At 38.2% G+C, this 23,504-nt stretch overlaps 1 protein-coding gene across 2 annotated transcripts in view; it reads left to right on the top strand.

Moving 5' to 3' along the window:
* Positions 1-23,504, top strand: part of ANO3 (anoctamin 3) — a 508,791-nt gene that overhangs the window by 282,076 nt on the left and 203,211 nt on the right. The window contains exons 4-5 of one of the 2 annotated variants that reach the window (XM_023737820.1): positions 8,095-8,289; positions 9,667-9,738. In XM_023737820.1, coding sequence (XP_023593588.1) covers positions 8,095-8,289; positions 9,667-9,738 — 267 coding nt within the window. Of the gene's footprint in view, positions 1-8,037; positions 8,290-9,666; positions 9,739-23,504 lie in introns of those variants that run through there. The other variant, XM_004369722.2, reaches the window with a different exon arrangement.

Here is a 23,504-nt window from a genome sequence, read left to right on the forward strand (position 1 = left end):
AAGTCATCTCCGAGGTTCACCATTCAGCCTGGGAGTGGACAGCCCCATAAAACCAAATGGGACTAATGCGGTACAGCAGTCCAGGGACAAGGGCCAGAAGGCAGAAGGGGACAAGGAAGCTGGTGATAGGGAACCCAGCTTCCTTGTTGTGAGGTTGTTAACCATTGTCATAGGGCAATGTGTACTGTTAAATGAGAAACTATTTTCTTCTGTAAGCCTTCATCTAAAGTGAAAATAGCAGCACAATTGGAAGAGCACAGTCGATGTCACTGAACTGTGTATGTAGAAATTTTTGAAAGGGTGTATCTTTGGCTATGTATATTTTCACCAAAAAAATATGTCGAGAAGGGAGAGGGTTGACATGTTGTGGGGTTGTTAACCAATGTCATAAAACAGTATGTGTACTACAGTTTCATGAGAAACTATTTCTTCTGTAAACCTTCACCTGAAGTACAATAAAAAAAAAAAAAAAGATTTCAAAATACATTCTCCATTTCTCTGAGGTTGTGAGTATGGAATTATGATAGTTTTAGAGGTTTGAGTTAACTTCTTTGGTTACTACAATTTGGAGCTTTCTGCTTAAATTTTTTTTGTGATATTTGTACAAATGAAACCATGATAATGAACCATTCATGAACACGAGGAGCCAGGGAGTGTTCTGAAAAGATGGGCTTAGAAACCCAAAAGCTGTAACTTTGAAATTCAGTTCTGCTAGTTGCTAGATTTCTGGAATTATATATCTGTCTTGCCCTTGAGTAAGTAAATTTCTTAACCTCTCCCAGTTTCACTTCCCGTCTATGAGATGAGCATAATTTAACAATGTGATGGGAATTTTGGCGACTATAATTATTCAGGAAAAGGACGTAAGAGAGATAGATTGTTGTAAAGTAAAGGATAAATAAATAATTAAATATCCCCCTAAGCAAAGAACTACAACTAATACTAATCTCCCACCTGGACTGCAGCAATAGCTCCTTCATGCCTCCTGCTGTCACCTACTACAGCAGCCAGATTTTTTTTCTTTTTCTTTTTTTCAGTTTCTCATATATACTGCAATGTGTCCTACCTCAAAGCCTTCACACTGTTGTTATCTTTGCCCCATCTGTCTCACACCCACAAAAACAACGGCACAAACATACCTGTCAGGCTCTTTTTCATCTTTTTTGGCCTAACCTAACTTGTTATTTCTTGAAAATATCCCTGACTCCTTTTCAGAGAAAGACTCGTTTGTTATTCTCCATTATATGTGACACTGCTTATATTTTCATAGCATTTCAAACAATTTCTATCACCATACCACTTTATTTTTTTGGTCACTATTTGATTTTCCACTTCTAAGTCCCATGAGGGCAGGGCAGGAATTGTGTGTCTGTCTTGCCCATCACTGTCTCATCACTGTTTTAGGCTGGGCTCTCTAGAGAAGCAAAACCAGGAAAGCATATATATATAAAGGAAATGGCTGATACAGTTGTAGAGTCTGGAATGTCCCAAGTCCATGTCAGGATAGAGGCTTCTCCTGATTCACATAGCCGCAGGGGCTGGCTAACCCAAGATTGGCAGGTCAGAGAGCAGGGCTCTTGCTCAGTCTAGGAAGATCATTGAATCCCAAGATCATCAGGCAAGACCACAGGTAAGCTGCTAACTCAAGTCCCAAGAACTAGTAGTGAGATGAACAGGAGCCAGCTGCAGGATCCAGAGCAAGCAAAAGCCCCCAAGCTTCACCAGAATGTCCATTTATATTTGATGCAGGCCACACACCCAAGGAGATTTCCTTTCAGGTGATTGGCTACTCACAGCAGATGCCATCATGGAGGCGATCACATTATATCAAATCTCATCATGGAAGTGAACACAACGTCATACAACTGCCAAACCACTCACACCAACTGTCAGCAGAGTGCCTGCAGATAGCACGTGTCCAATCACTATCTGTTAAATGAATAGTGAATACAAGAATGAATACTGATAGTATTGGAAAACATAGTTACATTAGTCTCACCCCAAGTTGATTTATAAGAAATATTCACCAATCAGATAATCATCTTTCTCTCAAAGAACAGTTGACAGTTTCACCTGTGTTTCAATAATATGAGATAAGGAAATGTAGAGATTGTTGCTTTGTGAAGCTCCACGTTGGGGTCTGTCTTAGTTATCTAGTACTGCTGTAACAGAAATACCACAAGTGGATGGCTTTAACAAACAGAAGTTTATTCTGTCACAGTCTAATAGGTTAGAAGTCCAAATTTAGGGGATCAGCTCCAGGGGAAGACTTTCTCTGGTGGCTCTGGAGGAAAGTCTCTGCTGTCACCCTTCCCCTGGACTAGGAGCTTCTCCACGCGGGAACCGTGGGTCCAAAGGATGGCTCTGCTCCAGGAGCTGCTTTCTTGGTGGTATGAGGTCCCCGTGTCTCTCTGCTCAATTCTCTCTTTTATATCTCAAAAGAGGTTGGCTCAAGACACAATCCAATCTTGTAGATTGAGTCCTGCCTCATTAACATAACTACTGCCTATCCCATCTCATTAACATCACAGACTAGGATTTACAACACATAGAAAAATCGTATCAGATGACAGAATGGTGGACAGTCAGTCACACAATACTGGGAATCATGGCCTAGCCACATATCCAAAAAAACTGATACACATATTTTTGGGGGACACAATTCAATCCATGATAGAGTCCATTGAATAAGGTAAAGATTAAGAGCATTACAGAGTATCCCTCAAGGTCATTTCTCAGAGTCCCAGGGCATGTTAAGAACATTTCACTCAGTCCAAACTCATTACCAATGCCTATTACCCTCTTCCATCTATGTACCTTTCATTCCCCTCTTAAAAAGAATATTTGCTCTTTTACTCATGTGTTCTGCTGGAGTAAAAGGCTATTCTCAACCAGGGTCCAGCAATAGAAAGTAGGTCATTTAATATTCTGCATCAGTGTTTGTTAAATAAAAGAAAGTGTCAGACCACATTTAAAAGGTTTCATCAGTGTAAAAACTTGTTAGAACAGATCTGTCCTATGCCATCCCCTAGACACAGTATAAAACAAACAAATGAACACAGTTTGGTCCTAAAGTAGGGGAAATTATATGGTACTTTGGGTAGAATTTCAGAATTGATTTATGTGGACCTTGGGGAACTCTTCTTAAGCATGCATTACAGAGTCCCAGAAAGCTAAGGAACTGTAATTCTTCCAGTCAGGTCACAGTTATGCCTGGTTTCCCTTTCTAGTCCACATTTCATTTGCACACAAGAAATAAATGTATAAATAAACAATACATACATACATACTTTTAAAAAGCAAAGAGATGAAATCCCCACATCTAGATTTATCTGAATGCCCGCTCTCCAACCATGTCTTATTTTTGTAGAACCTACTTCGTGAATTGTCTTGTTCCTTCTTTTTCAAGATCTCCAGTTGTCACAAAGGACGATGCACTTTGATATCTCAGCTTGTCTTTGTTTGAATTCATGTGTTTGATGAGCTCCTTAGAAACATGGAATTTATTCATGAACTGATCACATAATTAGGCAGCTAGAAATTCTTGTCCAGAACAAGCTGCTTGAAATTTGGTTAAAACTGTGTTTTGTGCTGTATTTGAAAATGCCTTTTCCCTCTGTTTTCACCCCTGCCTGCAACTTATGATGACCCAGATTCTACTCTGTCTCAAAAGTGAAATTCAGACAAGTGGCTGAAGGGCTGCAACGATCTTATTAATTGAATACTCTGTGTACTCATACAGCCCTGGTTGTGCAATGGTTAAGAGTTTGGCTGCTAACCAAAAGATTAGCAGTTTGAATCCACCAGCTGCTCCTTGGAAATCCTATGGGGCAGCTCTACTCTGTCCTACAGGATCGCTACAAGTCGGAATCAGCTCGATGGCAACTTTTTTTTTTTTTTTTTAATGTACTCAGGCATTTGCATTGCCCTTTTCACTTTTCAGTCTTTACATATAAACTTTGCTTTAACATAGAGAATCGGCTCATGGGTTAGTGAATAGGGAGGATTGTAGGTGCAGATACATCTGTAGCTATGTTCCCTTTAAGTGTTTTAGCCACTATTGGCATGGACTTAGCTAAGTGTTTTCTACATTTCAGTATCTATGAATTTGAAGGTGAGTAGATGATGTTTGAGGTTTTCCAGACTAACTTATAAATGCAACATGATGTGGTGGCTTTAGAACTAGAAACTGCTTGGAATATAAATCTTTTTTTTTTTTAATAATTTGTGTAATCTAAGGTATGTTATTTCTCCTCTGTGAGCCTCTGTTTCCCCATAGAAAATTAAATGAGATTATATGTATGTAAATATATATAGTATGTTTGTATATATAAATGTATGTAAAATATATATAGTAACTAGTATATATGTACACAATATAGATAATGTGTGTGTATAGTAACCAAACCAAACCAGTTGCTGTCAAGTCAATTCCGACTCATAGCAGCCCCATTTGTTTCCAAGTAGAACTGTGTTCCATACAGTTTTCAATGGCTGTGATCTTTTGGAAGTAGATTGCCAGGACTTTCTTCCAAAGCACTTCTGTGTGGATTCAAACTGCTAACTTTTCGGTTAATAGCCAAGTGCTTAACTGTTTGTGCCACCTATAAAACAATAATAAAAAGCCTAATGACCCAATGGAAACCCTGCTGGCGTAGTGGTGAAGAAGCTTGGCTGCTAACCAAAAGATCGGCAGTTCAAATCCACCAGGCGCTCCTTGGAAACTCTATGGGGCAGTTCTACTCTGTCCGGTAGAGTCGCTATGAGTTGGAATCCACTCGACGGCAATGGATTTGGATTCAGCAACCCAACAGAAAGACTATGAAATGGCTTAGTCATATAAGAATTACTAGTGGCCCTGATGACACAGTGGTTAAGAGCTTGGCTGCTGACCAAAAGGTCAGTAGTTCAAATCCACCAGTCACTCCTTGGAAACCCTATGGGGCAGTTCTGCTCTGTCCTATAGGGTCGCTATTGACTCGATGGCAACAGGGATGTATACCTGTGGATATAATCACATTTGGGAGTAAGATTTTCTTTGTTATGTTAATGAGGTCATATCTATGTTGGGTGTGTTTTAAGCCTATTACTTTTGAGATATAAAAGAGCAGTTTAAGCACAGAAGCAAGAAAGTACAGATGGAGAAAGATAGATGCCAGGCCACATGAAGATTGCCAAGGAACCAAGTAACAGAAGCTGAAAAGAGACAAAGACCTTTCCCCTGGGCCCACACGGAAAGAAAGCCTGCTCCCTAGAGCCGGTGCCCTGAATGCAGACTTCTAGCCTGCTAAACTGTGAGAAAATAAATTCCTGTTAGCTAAAGCCACCCACTTGTGGTATTTTTGTTATAGTAGCTCTAAGAAACTAAGACACTGGGAGTTTTACATCTAACTATTTCCTCTTAAAGAAGTGCTCACATGTGTGCAAAAAAGGCATATGAAACAATGCTCATGACAGTTTTTAAAAAATAAACATTGGAAAAAACATAAATGGTCATTGGCACGGGAATAACCAAATGGATTATGGTATATTCATAATATGGCATACTATACCGTAGTTTTAAAAGGCTGAGATAAATCTATATGGACTGAAATCGAAAAATATTCAAGGCACATTAAGTGGAAAAATGTGCAATGTGTGTAATGTGTGTAATCCCATTTTTGTAAGAAAAAAACCTCTTCTGTATATGTGCTTATGTATATAAATGCAAAGACAAAGATCTGGAAAGGAAAACAGTAAACTGATCACACTTGTTCCATTTAGCATTGCTGGAGATCCAAATTTGGGAATCAGAGTAAAAATGAACTTTTACTTTTTTATTCTCTTTACCTCTGTAATTAAAGTCTCTTACAATGAGAATATTTTTAAGTATTTACTTGGGTAAAATAAGTCAAGACCCCCAAAATGAATACATAAATGCGCCCACCACAGAGCCTGAAACATTGTAGACTCTCAGTAGTAAGCAATCTCTTTGCTCTGTGTGACATGAAGCCCAAACCAGGCATTGAAGTGAGGGGATTTTATGATTTTATTCACACCATGCAGGCTGTATACATACCCAAGTGCTTAACTCGGGCATCAGTGAACAATTTTGGGAAGTACTTCAGGATCAAGCAGCTTCCTAAAAGTTATCATCACCCAGGTAAAGAGAAATGGGGAAATATGACTACTATTTCTCGGAAACATGCTTTATAGTTCTAAGTTCTTATGGCGATCACATAGTTCGACCTAGTTCCTTTGTTTTGCAGATGGGGATATAAATGTCTGTTTTACAGACTTGCCGAAGACCCTAAGTTTGTTGGAAGAGATAGTCTTAACCAAATATTTATTCCACAAACATTTTCTAAACACGGCGTTTGCTGTGCCAGGCCTTTGGAGATACAGAGAAGATACCACATACTTAATGAGTACACAGTGTAGAAGGGGTGGTCGGCACTCACATTCAGATATCCTTTCTTTCCACAGATATTTGTGGAGGGACTGCCATGAGCCAAGCACTGTTTTAGGCAATGGAGATAATTCAGTAAACAAAACTGAACAAAAATCAGTGTCATCATGGCAATAAACTAAATAAGTAAATTATAGTATGGTTGAGAGCAGTAAGTGTTAAGCAGCAAAAGCAGTGATGAGGTGACTCAAAGCTAATTTTTTTGCAAATGATAAGAAATAACCTGAAAATAATAAAAGAAAATGAAGATGAGTCTCATGACAGGAATTGAAAGGGGTTTTTTTTTTTTTTTTTTTTTCTTTCATTTTTGAGGAAGTACGAAGGAGAAAAAAGTGAAATAGGCAGAGTTAGGAGCAGGTAGGACTTCAACCCCACCTCCAGCCAGGCTGACATGAGATGTGAGGCTGTGGAAAACACAAGAGCGTCCATTGAAGAGGGCTGCAAGGGAAGCAGTGTCATCGCAGGAGATGTGGGAAAGCACCAGGTTGTGTTGAGAACATAAAGGGATCATCTACAGAAAAATCTGAGGAGGACATTAAGTAGGTTTTCTCATGTTTAACCTGAGTTCTGGGGGCATCTGGGTGGGATGTATTGTTGGAAATGGCAATGTCCAGAGATATTTGGGATTGAAGTTTTGGGAATAAGGGATGACCTGACATAACGGGTGGATGAGGACAGGGCAGTTGGATCATTCTTTGCTGGAGTGCACAGTGTAGTGGGACTTCAGTGTATGGAGGCAGAGCCTGTCTCCTGTAGAGAGGGGCAATCTTATTTCTAGCACTTCTAGCACATCAGCCTTCTCTGCAAGAGGGGAGGGGCACCTACACTGAGCACAAGAATGCTCTCTTGACCCCTGCTGGCTGGTCAGCTTGGGTACTATGCTCTGCTATCTCTTTCCATCCCCTTGACTACTATACTACATTATGAAGTGTTTGAAAATAGGGTGGGGTGTAAAAAGAAAGACTCCCTTTAGTAATAATGATTTGGATGTTTATGCAATTTTGTTGTTTGTTGCCATCAAGTGTGATTCTGACTCATGGTAAACCCATGTGTGCAGAGTAGAACTATGCTGTATAGGGTTTTCAATGCTGTGACCTTTTGGAAGCAGATCATCAAGCAGATCCTGAGGTGTCTGTGGATGGGTTCGAACGACCAACCTTTTGTCTAGTAGTTGAGCGCTTAACCATTTGTGCCACCCAGGGATTCCATTTATGCAAAATGTTGTATTTAGTTTGCTACTTGAAAACCAAAATGGATAGGTTTATCCAGGGACCTAATCACTATCAGTGTTCCCATAACCCCCAAAATGAACTTAAAAAATTAGTTTCCTGAATTGGTGTATGTTTTTGCTGTGTATATACAAAAAACAAATTTATTATAAAAAAATCAGTTTCCTTTTTACAGAGCCTCTAAAAAGCATGACGAAAGCTCAGACAAGAAGAGGAACTGCTTATTTCTCAGAACTATTTAAAGAAAATCTCTAACATGTGTTCTGACAAAATATAAACAAAACCAACTCATGTCTAATCCCTAGGTGATGCTTCTCAGGAGCACTTTCTTGAAAGAGCCATCACAAGAATTAAAATTATTTGTTGACCCTTGCTAATTATTTCTTATTGCTAAAACTCACCATTTTGCATTTGCAGGTATGAATATAAGCAAGAGTGAGATGGTGAAAGAAACTTCATTAAAACCATCTCGGAGATCCCTGCCTTGCCTTGCCCAAAGCTACACATACTCACAGAGCTTGAGCCAATCTACCTCACTCTTCCAGTCAAATGAGAGTGAATCTCAGGCTCCCACTTCTGTAACCACAGTCTCCATTGACAAAGCAGCACAAGGTGAGTAACTCCTCCGATTTTCTTCTTCAACTTCTACAGAGCAAGTGTTTTCAAATGATCTCTTCCTTACTTCGTTTATGTGACTAATATTTATAGAGCTCTTAATTTAAGGAAGGAAGCTGACATAAGAAGGAGAACTGGCCATGCCAGTCAGATGAAAGTCCATATGTTGACCAGATGTGTTTTCATTCTTTCCTTGCCTTGGAGGTAGTCAACCCTATGCGAGCCTTAACTGAATACTGGCTGTTTACAGTGGAAGACAGATCCAAATCCATGTATCACTAGCTCATTTGGCGGCTGTTTGCATCCCTTTTATTGATGAATACTATTCCTGGTGAGAACTTATAACCAGTATTTGAGTAGAATATGTCAATAATAATAAAAACTCAGCTTTAGAAAAAGAAAAAAAAAAAAGTCCCAAGACTTTAAATAATATTGACAATACAACAGTGAAGATTTGGTTGCACGAAGATGTGGTCAGGCAAGTGCTGGCAACAAAATGTTGGCACTCAAGCCTCGGATAGCACAAGGGCTGAAATTCAGGGATGTACCAACCAGATGCCACATGTAAAGAGATATTGTGGCTGTCCTTAGGCAATCTTCTACAGACAGCTGCCCATCTGAGCCACACCATTATGCCTTTGTTGTTGTTAGCTGCTGTCCAGTCAGCCCCTGACTCATGGTGATCCATAGGGTTTTCGCTGGCTGATTTTCAGAATTAGATCACAAAACCTTTCTTCCTAGTCTGTCTTAGTCTGAAGCTCCACTGAAACTTGTTCAGCATCATAGCTACATGCTAGTTTCCACTGACAGAGAAGTGGTGGCTGTGTTTGAGGTACATTGGCCAGGAATGGAACCTGGGTCTCCCAAATGGAACGCAAGAATTCTGCCACTGAACTACTGTTGCCCTCATTATGCCTTCAGGCTATCCCTTTTCACAAGAGTCGGGAGTCAAAATACAGCCAGGCTCCCTTTTATCCAGTGGATGAAGTGTGTTTTTATGTTTCCATCCCTTTCTAGCTTTTGTGTTATGGAGATGCATTCCCTTATGATTCTGTAAGGTTGCTTCTTCCTCTGGATAACTTGAAAATAAGGTTCTAATTTCAATAATTATTATTATTAATAGTCAGCTTACAACCAGGCCCAATAAAGAAAGTGATTAATTGTTTACTGCAATGAAGGTATTAATCATAATGTACTTGCTTCTTTTCCTTATTGAGAGTGGAATTTTAAATAACTAATTTCAACTCATTTTCTTAAAAAAGTTCTTGAAGTTTGGTCATCATTTAGGTATCAGTTGCCATGGTCATTCTTCTAACTGTTTTCATGTTTCTATTTCGTGAACTGCCAAGTGTTTTATTTTTTAATTTTTTTCAGTTAACGCTGAGGAGAATAAAAAAGACTCTGTGCTCAACTGTTCTTTCACGGACCTCAGTGATTTTTGCTTGGGTGAGTTGATTTTTAATATTTCCCTCCTTTATTTCACTTTCAAAGGTAAGCTGTAGTCTCTAAACTTAGAACAATTTTTTTTTGGGGGAAACTTGATGTTTGGCCTTTATCTGGTGGGTGAGTATAATATTCCGAGCATAAAATTGTATTAAAGTGTCTTGTATAGTTTGAAATTCAAACAATATAAGAGAATTTACAATGGCCGACAATCCTGTAACCTAAAAATTTTAATAATTTCTGCTTTTAGTATTCTGGAAATTTGTTTTGATTTTCTATGAATAAGTATATTTATACTACTACTTCTAGATTTTTCAGATTTAAGCATTATTGGTTGATTGCCTATTATGCCAGATAAAGGTTTAGCACATTTACATAGCCTTTCGATTTTTTATAGTTATATTGCTATTTTAAATTCAAGTTTGTTGGTTAAACTTATTGTCTAAATAGTATATTTATATGTCTATATCATATTCTAACATAGTTCAGCAATATCTCTTGCCTCCCAATATGGCAATGAAAATAATGTTTACCAAAGAACAAACTGATATGGTATCATTTCCTTTTTTACAGTTCCAAGTTGTTATGACCTCTATGCCTCTCAATCTTTAATATTCCTAGAGTCAAAGTTAAATACATTCTTCTCCCCACCTGTCCCCATCAAATACCCTCCTCCATCAAATACTCAAAATCATGCCCCATTATATGTACTTTACTGTTTATGCTACAACCTTCATCTTATTCTTCTTTAAGAAATTCTGGAGGGCGTTATGCTGAGTGAAATTAGTCAGTTGCAAAAGGATAAATATTGTATGAGACCACTATTATAAGAACTCAAGAAAAGGTTTAAATACAGAAGAAAACATTCTTTGATGGTTTTGAGGGTAGGGAGGGAGGAGAGGGGAATTCACTAACTAGATAGTAGACAAGAATCATCTTGGGTGAAGGGAAGGACAACACACAATACAGGGGAAGTCAGTATAACTGGGCTAAACCAAAAGCTAAGAAGTTTCCTGAATACAACCAAACACTTCGAGGGGCAGAGTAGCTGGGACTAGTGTCTGGGGACCATGGTTTCGGGGGGCCTGTAGGTCAGTTGGCCTAACAAAGTTTATTCAGAAAGTGTTCTGCATCCCACTTTGGTGAGTGGTGTCTGGGGTCTTAAAAGCTAGCTAGCAGCCATCTAAGGTACATCGATTGGTCCCAACCCACTTGGAGCAAAGGAAAGAACACCAAAGACACAAGGAAAATATTAGCCCAAGAGACAATAAGGCCACATAAGCCAGAGACTCCATCAGCCTGAGACCAGAAAAACTAGATGGTACCTGGCTACCACCAATGACTGCCCAGACAGGGAACACAACAGAGAGTCCCTGACAGAATGGGAGAAAAGTGTGTAACAGAACTCAAATCCATGTAAAAAGACCAGACTTAATGGTCTGACTGAGACTGGAGGAATCTCTGAAGCTATGGCCCCAGGACGCTCTGTTAGCCCAGAACTGAAACCATTCCCAAAGACCGCTCTTCAAAGATTAGACTGGACTATAAAACATAAAACAATACTTGTGAAGAGTGTGCTTCTTAGTTCGAGCAGATACATGAGACCAAATAGGCGGCTCCCGTCCAGAGGCAGGATGAGAGGGCAGGAAGGGACAGGACCTGGTTGGATGGACACAGGAAATCGGAGATGGAAAGGGGGAGTGAGCTGTCACATTGTCAGGATTGCAACTAGTGTCACATGACAATATGTGTATAAAATTTTGTATGAGAGATTAACTTGAGCTGCAAACTTTTACCTAAAGTACAATAAAAAAAAGAAAAAAAATTCTTGCTATCCAGTGACTTTTCCTTGGATACTGGATTAATTTCACAGTTTCTTATATCCTACATATTCCTCCTTCTCAGTTTTTACTCTTGTTTTTTCAGAGTATGCCCTCAAGCAGCTACTTCAGAACGTTGGTTTGAGATGCAAATTCTAAGTTATTTTATGTCTTTATTATATGTGTGTATGTCAACATGACCTCAGTTCACTCTTCCATTTAATTAGTATTTGTTTGAGCATGAAATAGATTAAAAATCACTTCCCTTAAAATTTAGAGACCATGATTTACTATCATCTAGTATTAGTTGCTGCTGATAGAAACCTGATGTCTGTCTGTTTCTTATTCGTTTGTAATTGATTGTTTCTCCTGTCTGTAAATTTTTATGATCTTATCTTTATTGCTTGTGTTATAAAACTACACAACATCATGTTTAGGTGTGTAAGCATGTATGTGTGTTTATTCACCCTGCTCTAGAGTTTTTGTCCTTTCGGTTTAAGTTTCTTGCCTCCTTTGCACTTCCTGGTTTTCTAAATTTTCCTAAAATTTCTATACTTTTGTTCCCTCTGTACTCTCTTTCTGGAAGTCCAACTAAAAGTTAGACATGTTTCTGTCATCTAATGATTTTGATTTGTCTCTGTTCTGGAAGATTCTCTGAATTTTTCTTCCAAATGTCTTTTGATTTTGCATGCGCTTGTGTGTGTCTGTGGAAGGCAATTGTATACGTATGTTTAATTTTCAAGACTCTATTTTGTTCTCATAATATAAGTTTGTCAGAGCATCCTACTCTTATTTTATGAATACAGTGTCTGTAGTCTCTCTAATACCACTACTTGTGATTGTTTTAAGTTTTCTTCTGATCCTTACATTCTATCTGTTTTTCAAGGGATCAATTTTTCTGCTGGTTTAAATTAGTCTTTCTCTTTCAGGCTGTCAGATTTCCTAAAAATTCTGGTGGTCTTTGGTTGTCTTTTCACATTTAAGAATAAAAGAGCAATAAAAGAACACGAAGACTGACTCAGAGCTCTGGTACATGGACAAGTCTTAGAAACTAAAGGCTTTACTTTTACTTTAGAGTGAATGGCTTTGGAGCCATTATGTAGAAGACCTACTCAGTGACAGAATGAGGAAGACTTTATTCTAAAATGTCAATCCCCGCGTTAGCTTCCCTAGATTTTACTGTCTAGCACTTTGAATTTCTTTTGAGGAAAGGTTTTCAGGTTCTATTGTTGGACCTTCAGTTGTCTTTTAAGTTTTTACCTACTGGGGCCCTGGTGGCACAGTGGTTAATCATTTGGCTGCTAACCAAAAGGTCAACACTTCAAATTCACCAGCCCCTCCTTGGAAACCCTATGGGGCAGTTCTGCTCTGCTCCATACTGTAGGGTCACTATGATGGCAATGGGTTTGGTTTTTGGTTTGGTTCTATTTATCTGTCATTTTTTTAGTCCAGACATCTCTAGGATTTGACCAAGGAGATTCATTCTCTTCTCCCTCCTCTGCATAAATTCTAGGCTAAGCTACTTCATCATTCAACACCCTTCCCTCAGAAATTTGAATTCTAGAAAATTGTTGTAGGTTTTGCCTTTTAAAAATTATTTTATTTTTATGTTAATAAAGTCTCAGGAGGAAAGGGCAACAGACTTGAAAGGTCATTCTGCCATCTTGGACTCTGCTTTCCTTACTCTATAAACAAGACGATGATAAATGGCTCTTTGATGAGATGTTTTACTGTATGGATGAAATGAGGAAAACTGTAAAGCAAAAAGGTAGAACATTTATTTTAGGGACTCACTATGCAATTTTACTTTTAAAAAGACATCCTAAAGAAATATCAGAAATGAAAAAAGTACTCTTTTTTTCTGACAGCTTTGTATAATAATTATAAATGTTAGAAATAGAAGCAAATTGAATATTCTAATAATATCAGAGTAGTTACAATAATTATAAAATATCTGCATGTTAAAATATCACATACCAAACAAAAACTAAACTTGTTGCTGTTGAGTCGATTCCAACTCATAGTGACCCTATGGAATATCATATAGCCATTATTGTATTATAGAACACTTAAGGCATGTTGCTAAGTGAAATAAAAAAACAACAAAAAACCACCGCCAACAACAAACAGTCTAAATATCAATGTAGACTTGCTCTCATTTGAGTTAAAAAAGTGTTGGAAAAGAACTAGAAAGAAATCTAACGATATACCGATAGTATCTCTAGGTGGTGAGTTCATTTGTGATGATTATGTTACTTCTTGCCGCTTGTATTTTTTTTTCCCTAAACATGTCTAAATATTGTAGTAAAATAAAAACTACTTAAAGAAAAATATTTTCATCATAATATTTTGGTAGATAGGAAAAATGCCCATATTTCAGTCAAAATAGCACACAGTTCACAAATTTCACAACTGAAATTTGAAATTGGTTGATGATTACCCAGTATTTGGAAAGATTCTGATATTAAAAGATTCTATCCTGACTCTCCATTAATTTTGATTTATTCTTTACTTTGATTTATTTTTCCACTAACAGTAACAAATTTAGTCAACCTCCTATACTACCTTTTGATGTTACCACATAAAAGCTTCCTCAGGCAAGATGTACTTTCTAATCTGTAGCTGGCTGGACTTGCTCATGAGCAAGCCTTTGAACTGGGACTTTCCTGCTTTTATAAATTGAATAGAAAGAAAATAAATAAAGCAAGAATTAATGAAAATGGGGTTCTATTCTCCCCAAAACTCTACTTTGCAACCTCAGAGAACGGTAAGCCCTGAGTTGTCAATAGTGAACACGTGGTAGCCTAGCCGCATTGCCTGCATCAAGGGTTCTCAACCTTTGGCTACACATTCAAACCCCTGGGAGCTCTTGAAACTCCCTGGGCCCCAGCTCCAGAAAATCAGTTTTAATTCTGGGGAGTGAATTTGGCATTCATATTTTAAAATGTCCCTGAGGTAACTATATGGTGTGGCCAGGGTTAAGAATTTCTGATCTAAAAATTCTGTCTTAGTTTCTCTTTAAGGACATTGTTAAGATACTTTCATAATGTTTTAAACTATGATCTGTGTTATTTATAATAGCATCTTGGATGGCTGCAAATTAGTCATAATTTAGTCATAATGTGTGTGGCATACAAACAGTGCTGGATTATTAAGGTTTCCTATTTAAAGGAAGACCGCCACTTAGCAGTTTCATTTCATATATAATTTCAAAAAGAGAATTTCACCATAGCAAATACACTCAGTCAGAGTACAAAAGTTTTTGCCATAATAATTAATTCTGAAGGAGGTTGCTATTGTCAGTTATTTTCTGAACAGAAAACAAAAACGAAAAAAACAAACCTGAAGCTTTCTTTGTCCATAAAATCCATAAAGGTAGTAACAGTTTGCATAGCACTTTTCACTAACCGTGCTCCAAAATTAGTACCAGTCAAGAGGCGAACTGTCATGCTAGTCTTGTAAACCTGTGTATTTCACTTCCATATATCTTATTTTTGATAGTTTGCCATCTCAAGTTGCTTAATATAATTGGATACCCTAATTCCATATTTCTTTCCTCGTCATTTTGCTGTATCTCAATCTTTTTACCTACCTCATTTGTATTTATATATCTCCAGGCCTTGCATCTCATACTGAGTATTTTAACATTCTCAGCATAAATCTATCATTCATTCAAGTTAGAGAATATCACAGCTTCTGAAAGGTTTAAACATGCACACATGATGAGATCTCTGCATTTATAATGAAGGTGAGAATGAATCTCTAGCTGACTGTAGTATCATAAGCATTCCAGGAGTTCATCTGGATGTAACACCTGGCTGGGGAATACTCTTTTAGAGTCAGCTGCATTATCTATTACATGGATGTTTTTATCCACTTTGAGAAGAGATTGAGCAAAACAACACCAAATATACTGAGAGTAATTAAATGAAACGCGAGTAAGTGTTTAAGTAATGTATGCTTCCTTTAAAATACAAAGAAGCTTCGTACCCTAATTTTGCTTTGGAAATGCAGACTACGAGCTTCTAGCATCTGGTTGGTTGTTGAATGAGAGTTTCCAAGCACCATCAGGTTGTGCTCTAATTTTTGGAACCTGAATAATGCATTTGATGAAAGGATTTCCTTTTTTTTCATTGGACTGCTTTGAGCTGCCCCATGAGAACATTAACACTGTGGCAGAGCTAACTGCATGTAGTAAGTGTTTGACTGAGGAGTGATATTTCCAAATGTTCAAAATGAGAGCTTTGGAGGAAGCAATAAAAAAAAAAAAAAGAAAAAAAAAACACAAATTTTTGCCATCAAGTTGATTCCCACCCACAGAGACTCTATAGGACATAGGGTTTCCAAGGCAGAAGCAGACTGCCACAACTTTCTCCCTTGGAGAGGCTGGTAGGTTCGAACCACTGACCTTTCAGTTGGCAGCTGAGTGCTTAACTACTTCACCACCAGGGCTCCAGCACATAGTATAGGTTCAACAAATAGTTGTTCGTTGCTTTATTCAGTCACTCATTATGCTTATCTTTCACACTGAATCTGCAGGGCCCAGTCGTATGTAAACTAAACAGCTGTTCCTATTATCATCAAAATGCAAATCTTATATCATAGTGGAATAACAACAATTTACTGAAGTCTTATTACATAACACTTTCCCTGCATCATTTTATTTAATTTTCATAACCTTTTGGGTTAAATACTGTTATCATCCTCCTTTTTTATAAATGAGGAACCTGGTTCACCAAGAGGTGAAATAAATTGCCAAATATCCAGTCAATGGAAAACTGAGATTCCATCCCAAGTAGGCTTAAGTCCTCACCTGCACTCTTAGCACCACAATAGGAACCTTCCAGTCTTGGTGATCCCATGTGACAGAATAGAACTGCCTCATAGGGTTTTCTTGGCTGTAATCTTTAAGAAAGCAGATTGTCAGGTCTTTTCCTCACACAGCAGCTGGATGGGCTTGAACTGCCAATCTTTTGGTTAGCAGCCGAGCACTTAACCCTTGCACCACCCAGTTACTGATTGCCACAGAACACTAGTTCTGCAGGATGTTAATAACTATCATGTTTGGAAAGAAGGATGGGGTTCAGTTGTAAAATATGTTTGGGGAATGATTGATTAAAGAAAGCCAATTATGTTGGGAGGTTTGGAACTCGGTTGTTTGTTTTTCCTTTCATTCTTTTTATTGCCATCTCAGAGCCTTTAATTCTGCTTTTCATAGATCATCTCACAAAGCCAGGACATCTTTCTACCCCCACCCCATCTCTCATTTCCTCCACCACAGTCATTCTGGGAAGTGCTGATCCATGTAACATGAATGAATTTGAAATCCTGGCCCAGTAATATGGCCCGTTCATCCTGGAAACTCTTCTACATTGCTCACTCTTTTTTCTTCTTAGTATTCTGGAAAATGACAAGGGCAGAGAATTTCATATTAATAAGCAACTGATGCTTGCTACTGCCCCAGCCTATGTTGTTATGTTGTTAGGTGCTATCAAGTCAGTTCTGACTCATAGCGACCCTATGTACAACAGAAGTAACATTACCCAATCCTTCGCCATCCTCACAATTATTGTTATGCTTGAGCCCATTGTTGCAGCCACAGTGTCAGTCCATCTTGTTGAGGGTCCTCCTCTTTTTCGCTGACCATCTACTTTACCAAGCATGATGTCCTTCTCCAGGGACTGATCCCTCCTGATAAAGTCTTACCATCCTTGCTTCTAAAAAGCATTCTGGCTGTACTTCTTGCAAGACAGATTTCTTTGTTCTAATGACAGTCTATGGTATATTCAATATTCTTCACCAACACCATAATTCAAAAGCTTCAATTCTTCTTCAGTCTCCTTACTCATTGTCTAGCTTTCGCACGCGTATGAAGCAATTGAAAATACCATTTTCATAGGCCCCTGCCTATAGTGCGTTAAAATGAGGAAACATAAAAATGAAATATACAGAATTTGAAGGGCCCTTTGAGACCAATGTAATTTGAGTACAACCAACCTTTGAATACAGCCAGCCGAAACATACATCTATCTATGTATGTTGTTGTGAAATCAGAGTTTTGCTAATATGAAATGAGTCCCTCAGGAAGTGGTTTATATGATAATGTTAGGGTATTTTTTTTTTTTTTTTTTTATTTCTACAAGTTTAGATTGGTGGAGTGTCTGTTGGCCTCATTTCTTAAACAATTATAGTCAACTGAGTATACAGTAATTTTGTTTTAATTCTATAATATTAGATAATCTCTTCTAATTTTCATTTTGTTTTTCTAATAGTGTTTCATATTATGATGATATAAGAGAGAACTTTCTAATAGCATTACCAACCTCTTTAAGAATTATAGAAATAATGGGATTTCATTAGAAGAACATAACATTTTCCAGTTGTGATAGCCTCACAGTCATGTTAAATCTTTTCAATTATTTATCGAATACATTCAGTAAGTTATCTTCACTCAGTTTTCAAAGTGTGTTCAGAATCTACCACTGCACACCACCTCCAATGCTACATATTAGTCCGATCTGTCACTATCTCTTGGTAGAAAAATGCAATAAGTTCCTGATTGGTCTCCCTGCTCCAACTCTTGCCTCCTCTCAAGCTATTTTCCACACAGCAGTTACAGGAAGCTTTACAAAAAGAAAATTAAATATTAGCACTTCTTTGCTCAAATCCTTCCAGGGGTTTTCCATTACATTCAAAACAAAACGTAAACTCCTTACAGTGGCATTTGGAGGCCTTGCAGAACATGGGCTTGACCTCTCTAGGCCATTTGCTAAGGCTTCCCCTCACTCACTGTGCTGCAGCCAAACCAACCTTCTTGTGTTCCTTGTTCTTACTAAGCTTTCTCTTACCCAAAGGCCCTATACTGAAATGTACCAAGTTCACATTCCTCTCACTTTCTGTCTCCTAATCTTGATTTATTTTATTTCATGATGCTAGTTGTTGAGTGTCCCTTAAGTCAATTCTGACTCATAGCGACCCCATGTGACACAGTACAACTGCCCCATAGGGTTTTCTTTGCTGTAATCTTTACAGAAGCAGATTGACAGGGCTTTCTCCTGAGGAGCCCCTGGGTGGGTTTGAACTGCTAACTTTTGGTTAGTAGCTGAGCGCTTAACCATTGTGCCACCATGGCTCCCTTCATAATACTTATCATTATCTAAAATTTTATGATTTTTCTCTCTTTTTTTTTTGTCTCTGTTTTCAGAGGACAGAGACTTTGTCAATCTTTCTCACACCTGTAGCCCTAAAATCAAGAATAGTACCCGGCACATAGTAGGTGCCCAGTGTATATTTGTAGGATTAGTGAAAAGATAGATGAATGGATAAAAGGCAAAGTGGATAATAACATGCACACAACTTTGGTGAGTCAGCTGTAGAAGCTGCCCATAACTTTGCTCTCTTTGCTGTCGTCCATTGCTGTGATTTTTCTCACCTGTTAGGGGTCACATTTTTAATTTTCTTACTGAGGACCTAATCTGAATATGTTCCTTTTTGTAGAGAATTTGAAGACCTAAAAGTTATCCTTCTTCTTAAGTAGTAGGGGAGTCACCTTTCTAACATTACTCCGATGTGAAATCCTATCTAATACTCCAAGGCTTTTATATGCTCCAGGTGTTAAGTGATATGGCTGCTAACCAAAAGGTCAGCAGTTCGAATCCACCAGCCACTCCTTGGAAACCCCATGGGGCCCTTCTACTCTGTCCTCTAGGGTCTCTATGGGTCGGAATTGACTCATGGTAAAAGGTTTGGTTTTTGGTTTTCTCCTGCCTATTATTATGGCACTTTGAATATACCACTATTCACAGTCTGTTACCTCACTGAAGTGAGGAAATTGAAGGGTGTTTATTGCATGCGCGCAGGCAAGAACAAGGAGGTGTATACTTCAAATCAAGTTCCCCAAACAAAAGGAGGAGAACCTTTTATACCGTCCCTCACAGGGAAGTACATACAAACATCATGGACTACACAGGTGTCTTAGTCATCTAGTGCTGCTATAACAGAAATACCACAAGTGGATGGCTTTAACAAAGAAAAATTTATTTTCTTACTGTCTAGTAGGCTAGAAGTCCAAATTCAGGGTGTCAGCTCCAGGGGAAGGCTTTCTGTCTCTGTCAGCTCTGGAGGAAGGTCCTTGTCATCAGTCTTCCCTTGGACTAGGAGTTTCTCCTCACAGGAACCCCAGGTCCAAAGGATACACTCTGCTCCCGGCACTGCTTTCTTGGTGGTATGAGGTCCCCAACTCTCTACTTGCTTCCCTTTCCTTTTATCTCTTCTCAGATAAAAGGTGGTGTAGGTCACACCCCAGGGAAACTTCCTTTACATTGGATCAGGGATGTGACCTGAGCAAGGGTATTATATCCCACCCAAATCCTCTTGAACCATAGGCAGAGATTATGATTTATAACACACATTTATAAATCGCAAAATGGAGGACAACCACACAATACTGGGAATCATGGCCTAACCAAGTTGACACATATTTTTGGGGGACACAATTCAATCTATGACAATAGGTTATCACGGCGCACAGGCGCAGTAAAATAAATTGCATTTTTTTTCCTTTAGTATGTATAGAAAATGGTGGATAAGCTCTGCTTGGGGCAAGGATCTTAATGCTCAGTTAGGTCTTAATGAGGCTTAAGTTACTTTAGGACACTTTTTAGGCTGGTAAACTGGTTTTATCTGGTTGAAGGCAGAAACTGACTTACAGGCAGCGGTCAGGGTCTTGAGGACAGTGGACAGAAAGAGCAGGTCTTTCTTGATAGTGGCTGAGCAGATGCTGGCTGCACTGGCTATCAAGTTCACTAGATCATAGTAATAACTATTTTTATGTTTTATACGTATTACCTAGCACATATGATTTACTCAATGATGGGTGGTTAAATGATCCTTGGATGAAAGTCGGTAAGGATGGATGAGAACACTGAAACAATGATAAAACAGTTTATTTGCAGGATTGGCTTAGTAGTGGCATTGACTGAGTAGAGCTCCATCAATACCCATGTTGTGACTGACTATTGTCAAGATTTTAGGTGAACAATGCTAAGACTAGGGAGAAGTTGGTAACAAAGAAATGGCAAAGAGTTAATACGTCTGGATCCTCATTATCGCCGTACTCTAAGCACTGAGTAAACCATATGTGAACCATTAGATTTATTCTTCCCCTGAAGCTTTTGTGGAATAATAATTTTAAAAATCAAGGAAATTGTTATCAGTGAGATGATCCAGTTTCAAGAACCAACTGTGTCACTTACTAGCTGGATATACACTGTCATTGATTCCCTTTCCTGATTTGTGAGATGGAGGTATTAATATTACTGTTTGATTCCTCCTTATAATGTAAATAGAGATTGTTTTAAACAGAATTGAATTCAGAGTTTTTGTGAGTCTCAAATGAGAGTGTATATGTGAACCAAACCAAACCCATTGCCGTCGAGTTGATTCAGACTCATAGTGACCCTATAGGACAGAGAAGAACTCCCCATAAGGTTTTCAGGGAGTGGCTGGTAGATTCGAACTGCATAAATTGTAAAATATGAAAAAAAACCTCATAGAACATTATTATTTTAATCTGCAGTCTCAACTACTCTGGCAGTATTGGAGCAAACTATTCTTAGCGATATGAAGAAAGGTTGTACAGTAGCAAGTAAGTAGAGACAGACTAATAGTCTCACTCATGTATATTTAAATTGTACAAGAGCTACCTCATCCATTTCAAGATGTTCTTGCAGTTACAATGCAATGCAACTCAGTAGTGAAATAAAATTACATCATAATAAAGAAGAATGATGGTGCTGGAATAACTTGACTATTAAAATTACACTCCTGGAGATTACCCTGGTTTTGTGTTATGATCATAGTAGCTTCCTATATTGATCACGCCCCTCTAGTTTTGAACTGATGCTGGTTCTGGTTTGCAAACAAAATTTAAAACACTTAATGCATTTCTGGAGCCCTGGTGGCTCAGTGGTTAAGAGCTCAGCTGCTAACCAAAAGGTTGGCAGTTCAAATCCACCAGTTGCTGCTTGGAAACCCTATGGGGCAATTCTACTCTGTCTTGTAGGGTCGCTATGAGTTGGAATCAACTCAAAGGCAACTGTTTAGTTTTGGTTAATGTATTCCTACTTGACTCAATGTAAGTTTCCATCATAAACCATACTATTGATGATTAGGAAAATGATTTACAGGTTAAAATTGTCCATTGTCCAAGTTATTACATAATATCTACTTAAGCTTTTATATGGACGATACGACTTTTGTGGTAGCACCAAACTACATAATTTGTAGATTCCTAAATACTAGAAATTGTACATTTAAATCAAAGTAAAGGAAAAGGGATGTATTTTTATTTGATACCTTATAGATTCAAGTCACTTTGCATAGGTTCTCTCATTTAATTCCTTGAACTACTCTATGAGAAAAATTTTTTTTATTTTATCCCCAATTATCAGATTAAGAAATTATGACTGACCTACTGCCACCCAACTAATAAATGACAGAGCCAGGATGTTAACTTTTTTTTTTTTTTAAACCAATGTTAGTTCTCTTTCCAGTATATTGTAGTCCTTCCTTCAACATAGTAAATGACTTATTTAAGCTTTGAGAACTCCCTTTTCAAGGGTGTATATCTTCCTATCATTCTGCTAGTGGAGAACAGCAAGAGTGACATTTATCAAAATCAAAATTATCCTGTTATCTCTTGTACTGGAAAGCTGTTGTATATTTGTTATTGAAAGTCTGTTTTTCTTAATTGAACTTCCTGGGTTTTAAGACATTATCAATTGCAATAGGTACCATTAAATTAATAAAAGCTTTTAGGAAAATGGGTTGCTGCCATGTTAAATAAGGTCCCTGAGTGGAACAATCGATTTGCATTTGACTATTAATCTAAAGTTTGGTTGTTTGAACCCACCCAGCGGTACCACAGAAGAAAGACCTGTCTTTTTTTGTAAAGATTACAGCAAAGAAAATCCTATGGAGCAGTTCTACTCTGTAACACACTGGGTCGCTATGAGTCAAAATCAACTCGACAGCAACGAGTATACCATGTTAAATACGTACATGAACTGTTTACCTCATCCTGGTATCAGAAATGCTAAAATGCAGTAAGAACATATTTAACAGCAAGGAACACAGTTCAGCTGGGTTGGAGGGGTCACGGGTAGGGTTGTTGTTGATGTTATGGATTGAATTGTGTTGTAAATCCTAACCTCTATACTTGTGGTTATAATACCATTTGGGAATGAATTGTCTTTGTTATGTTAATGAGACCGGATTATTGTAGGGTGTGTTTTGAGTCAATCTCTTACAAAATGTAAAAGAAGCAGATTAAGCAAGCAGAGATGGGGGAAAGATAGCTGCCTAACCACAAATAGATCTCTAAGGAACCAGGAAACAGAAGCTGGAAAGACAAGCACCTTCTCCCAGAGCCAACAGAGAGAGAAAGCCTTCCATTAGAGCCTGCACCCTGAATTTAGACTTCTAGCTTTCTAAACAGTGAGAGAATGAATTTCGGTTAGTTAAAGCCATCCACCTGTGATATTTTTATCATAGCAGCACTAGATAACGAAGGCAGTTGGTAAGTGGTAGTAAGGAGCCAGATGATACGTGCCCAGTAACTAGTGACGTGCCCAGTATCTTAGTTATCTAGTGCTGCTTTAACAGAAATACCATAAATGGATAGCTTTAACAAAGAGAAATTTATTCTCTGACAGTCTAGTAGGCTACAAGTCCAAATTCAGGGCATCAGCTCCAGGGGAAGGCTTTCTCTGTCGGCTCTGGAGGAAGGTCCTTGTGGTCAATCTTCACCTGGGCTAGGAGCTTCCTCCATGCAGGGACCCCGGGTCCAAAGGACGCATCTGCTTCTGGTGCTGCTTTCTTGGTGGTATGAGGTTCCCAACTCTCTGCTTGCTTCCCTTTCCTTTTATATCTTGTAAGATAAAAAGTAGT

This window comes from Trichechus manatus, unplaced genomic scaffold (assembly GCF_000243295.1).
Source record: "Trichechus manatus latirostris isolate Lorelei unplaced genomic scaffold, TriManLat1.0 scaffold00006, whole genome shotgun sequence".
NCBI classification, from domain to species: domain Eukaryota; kingdom Metazoa; phylum Chordata; class Mammalia; order Sirenia; family Trichechidae; genus Trichechus; species Trichechus manatus.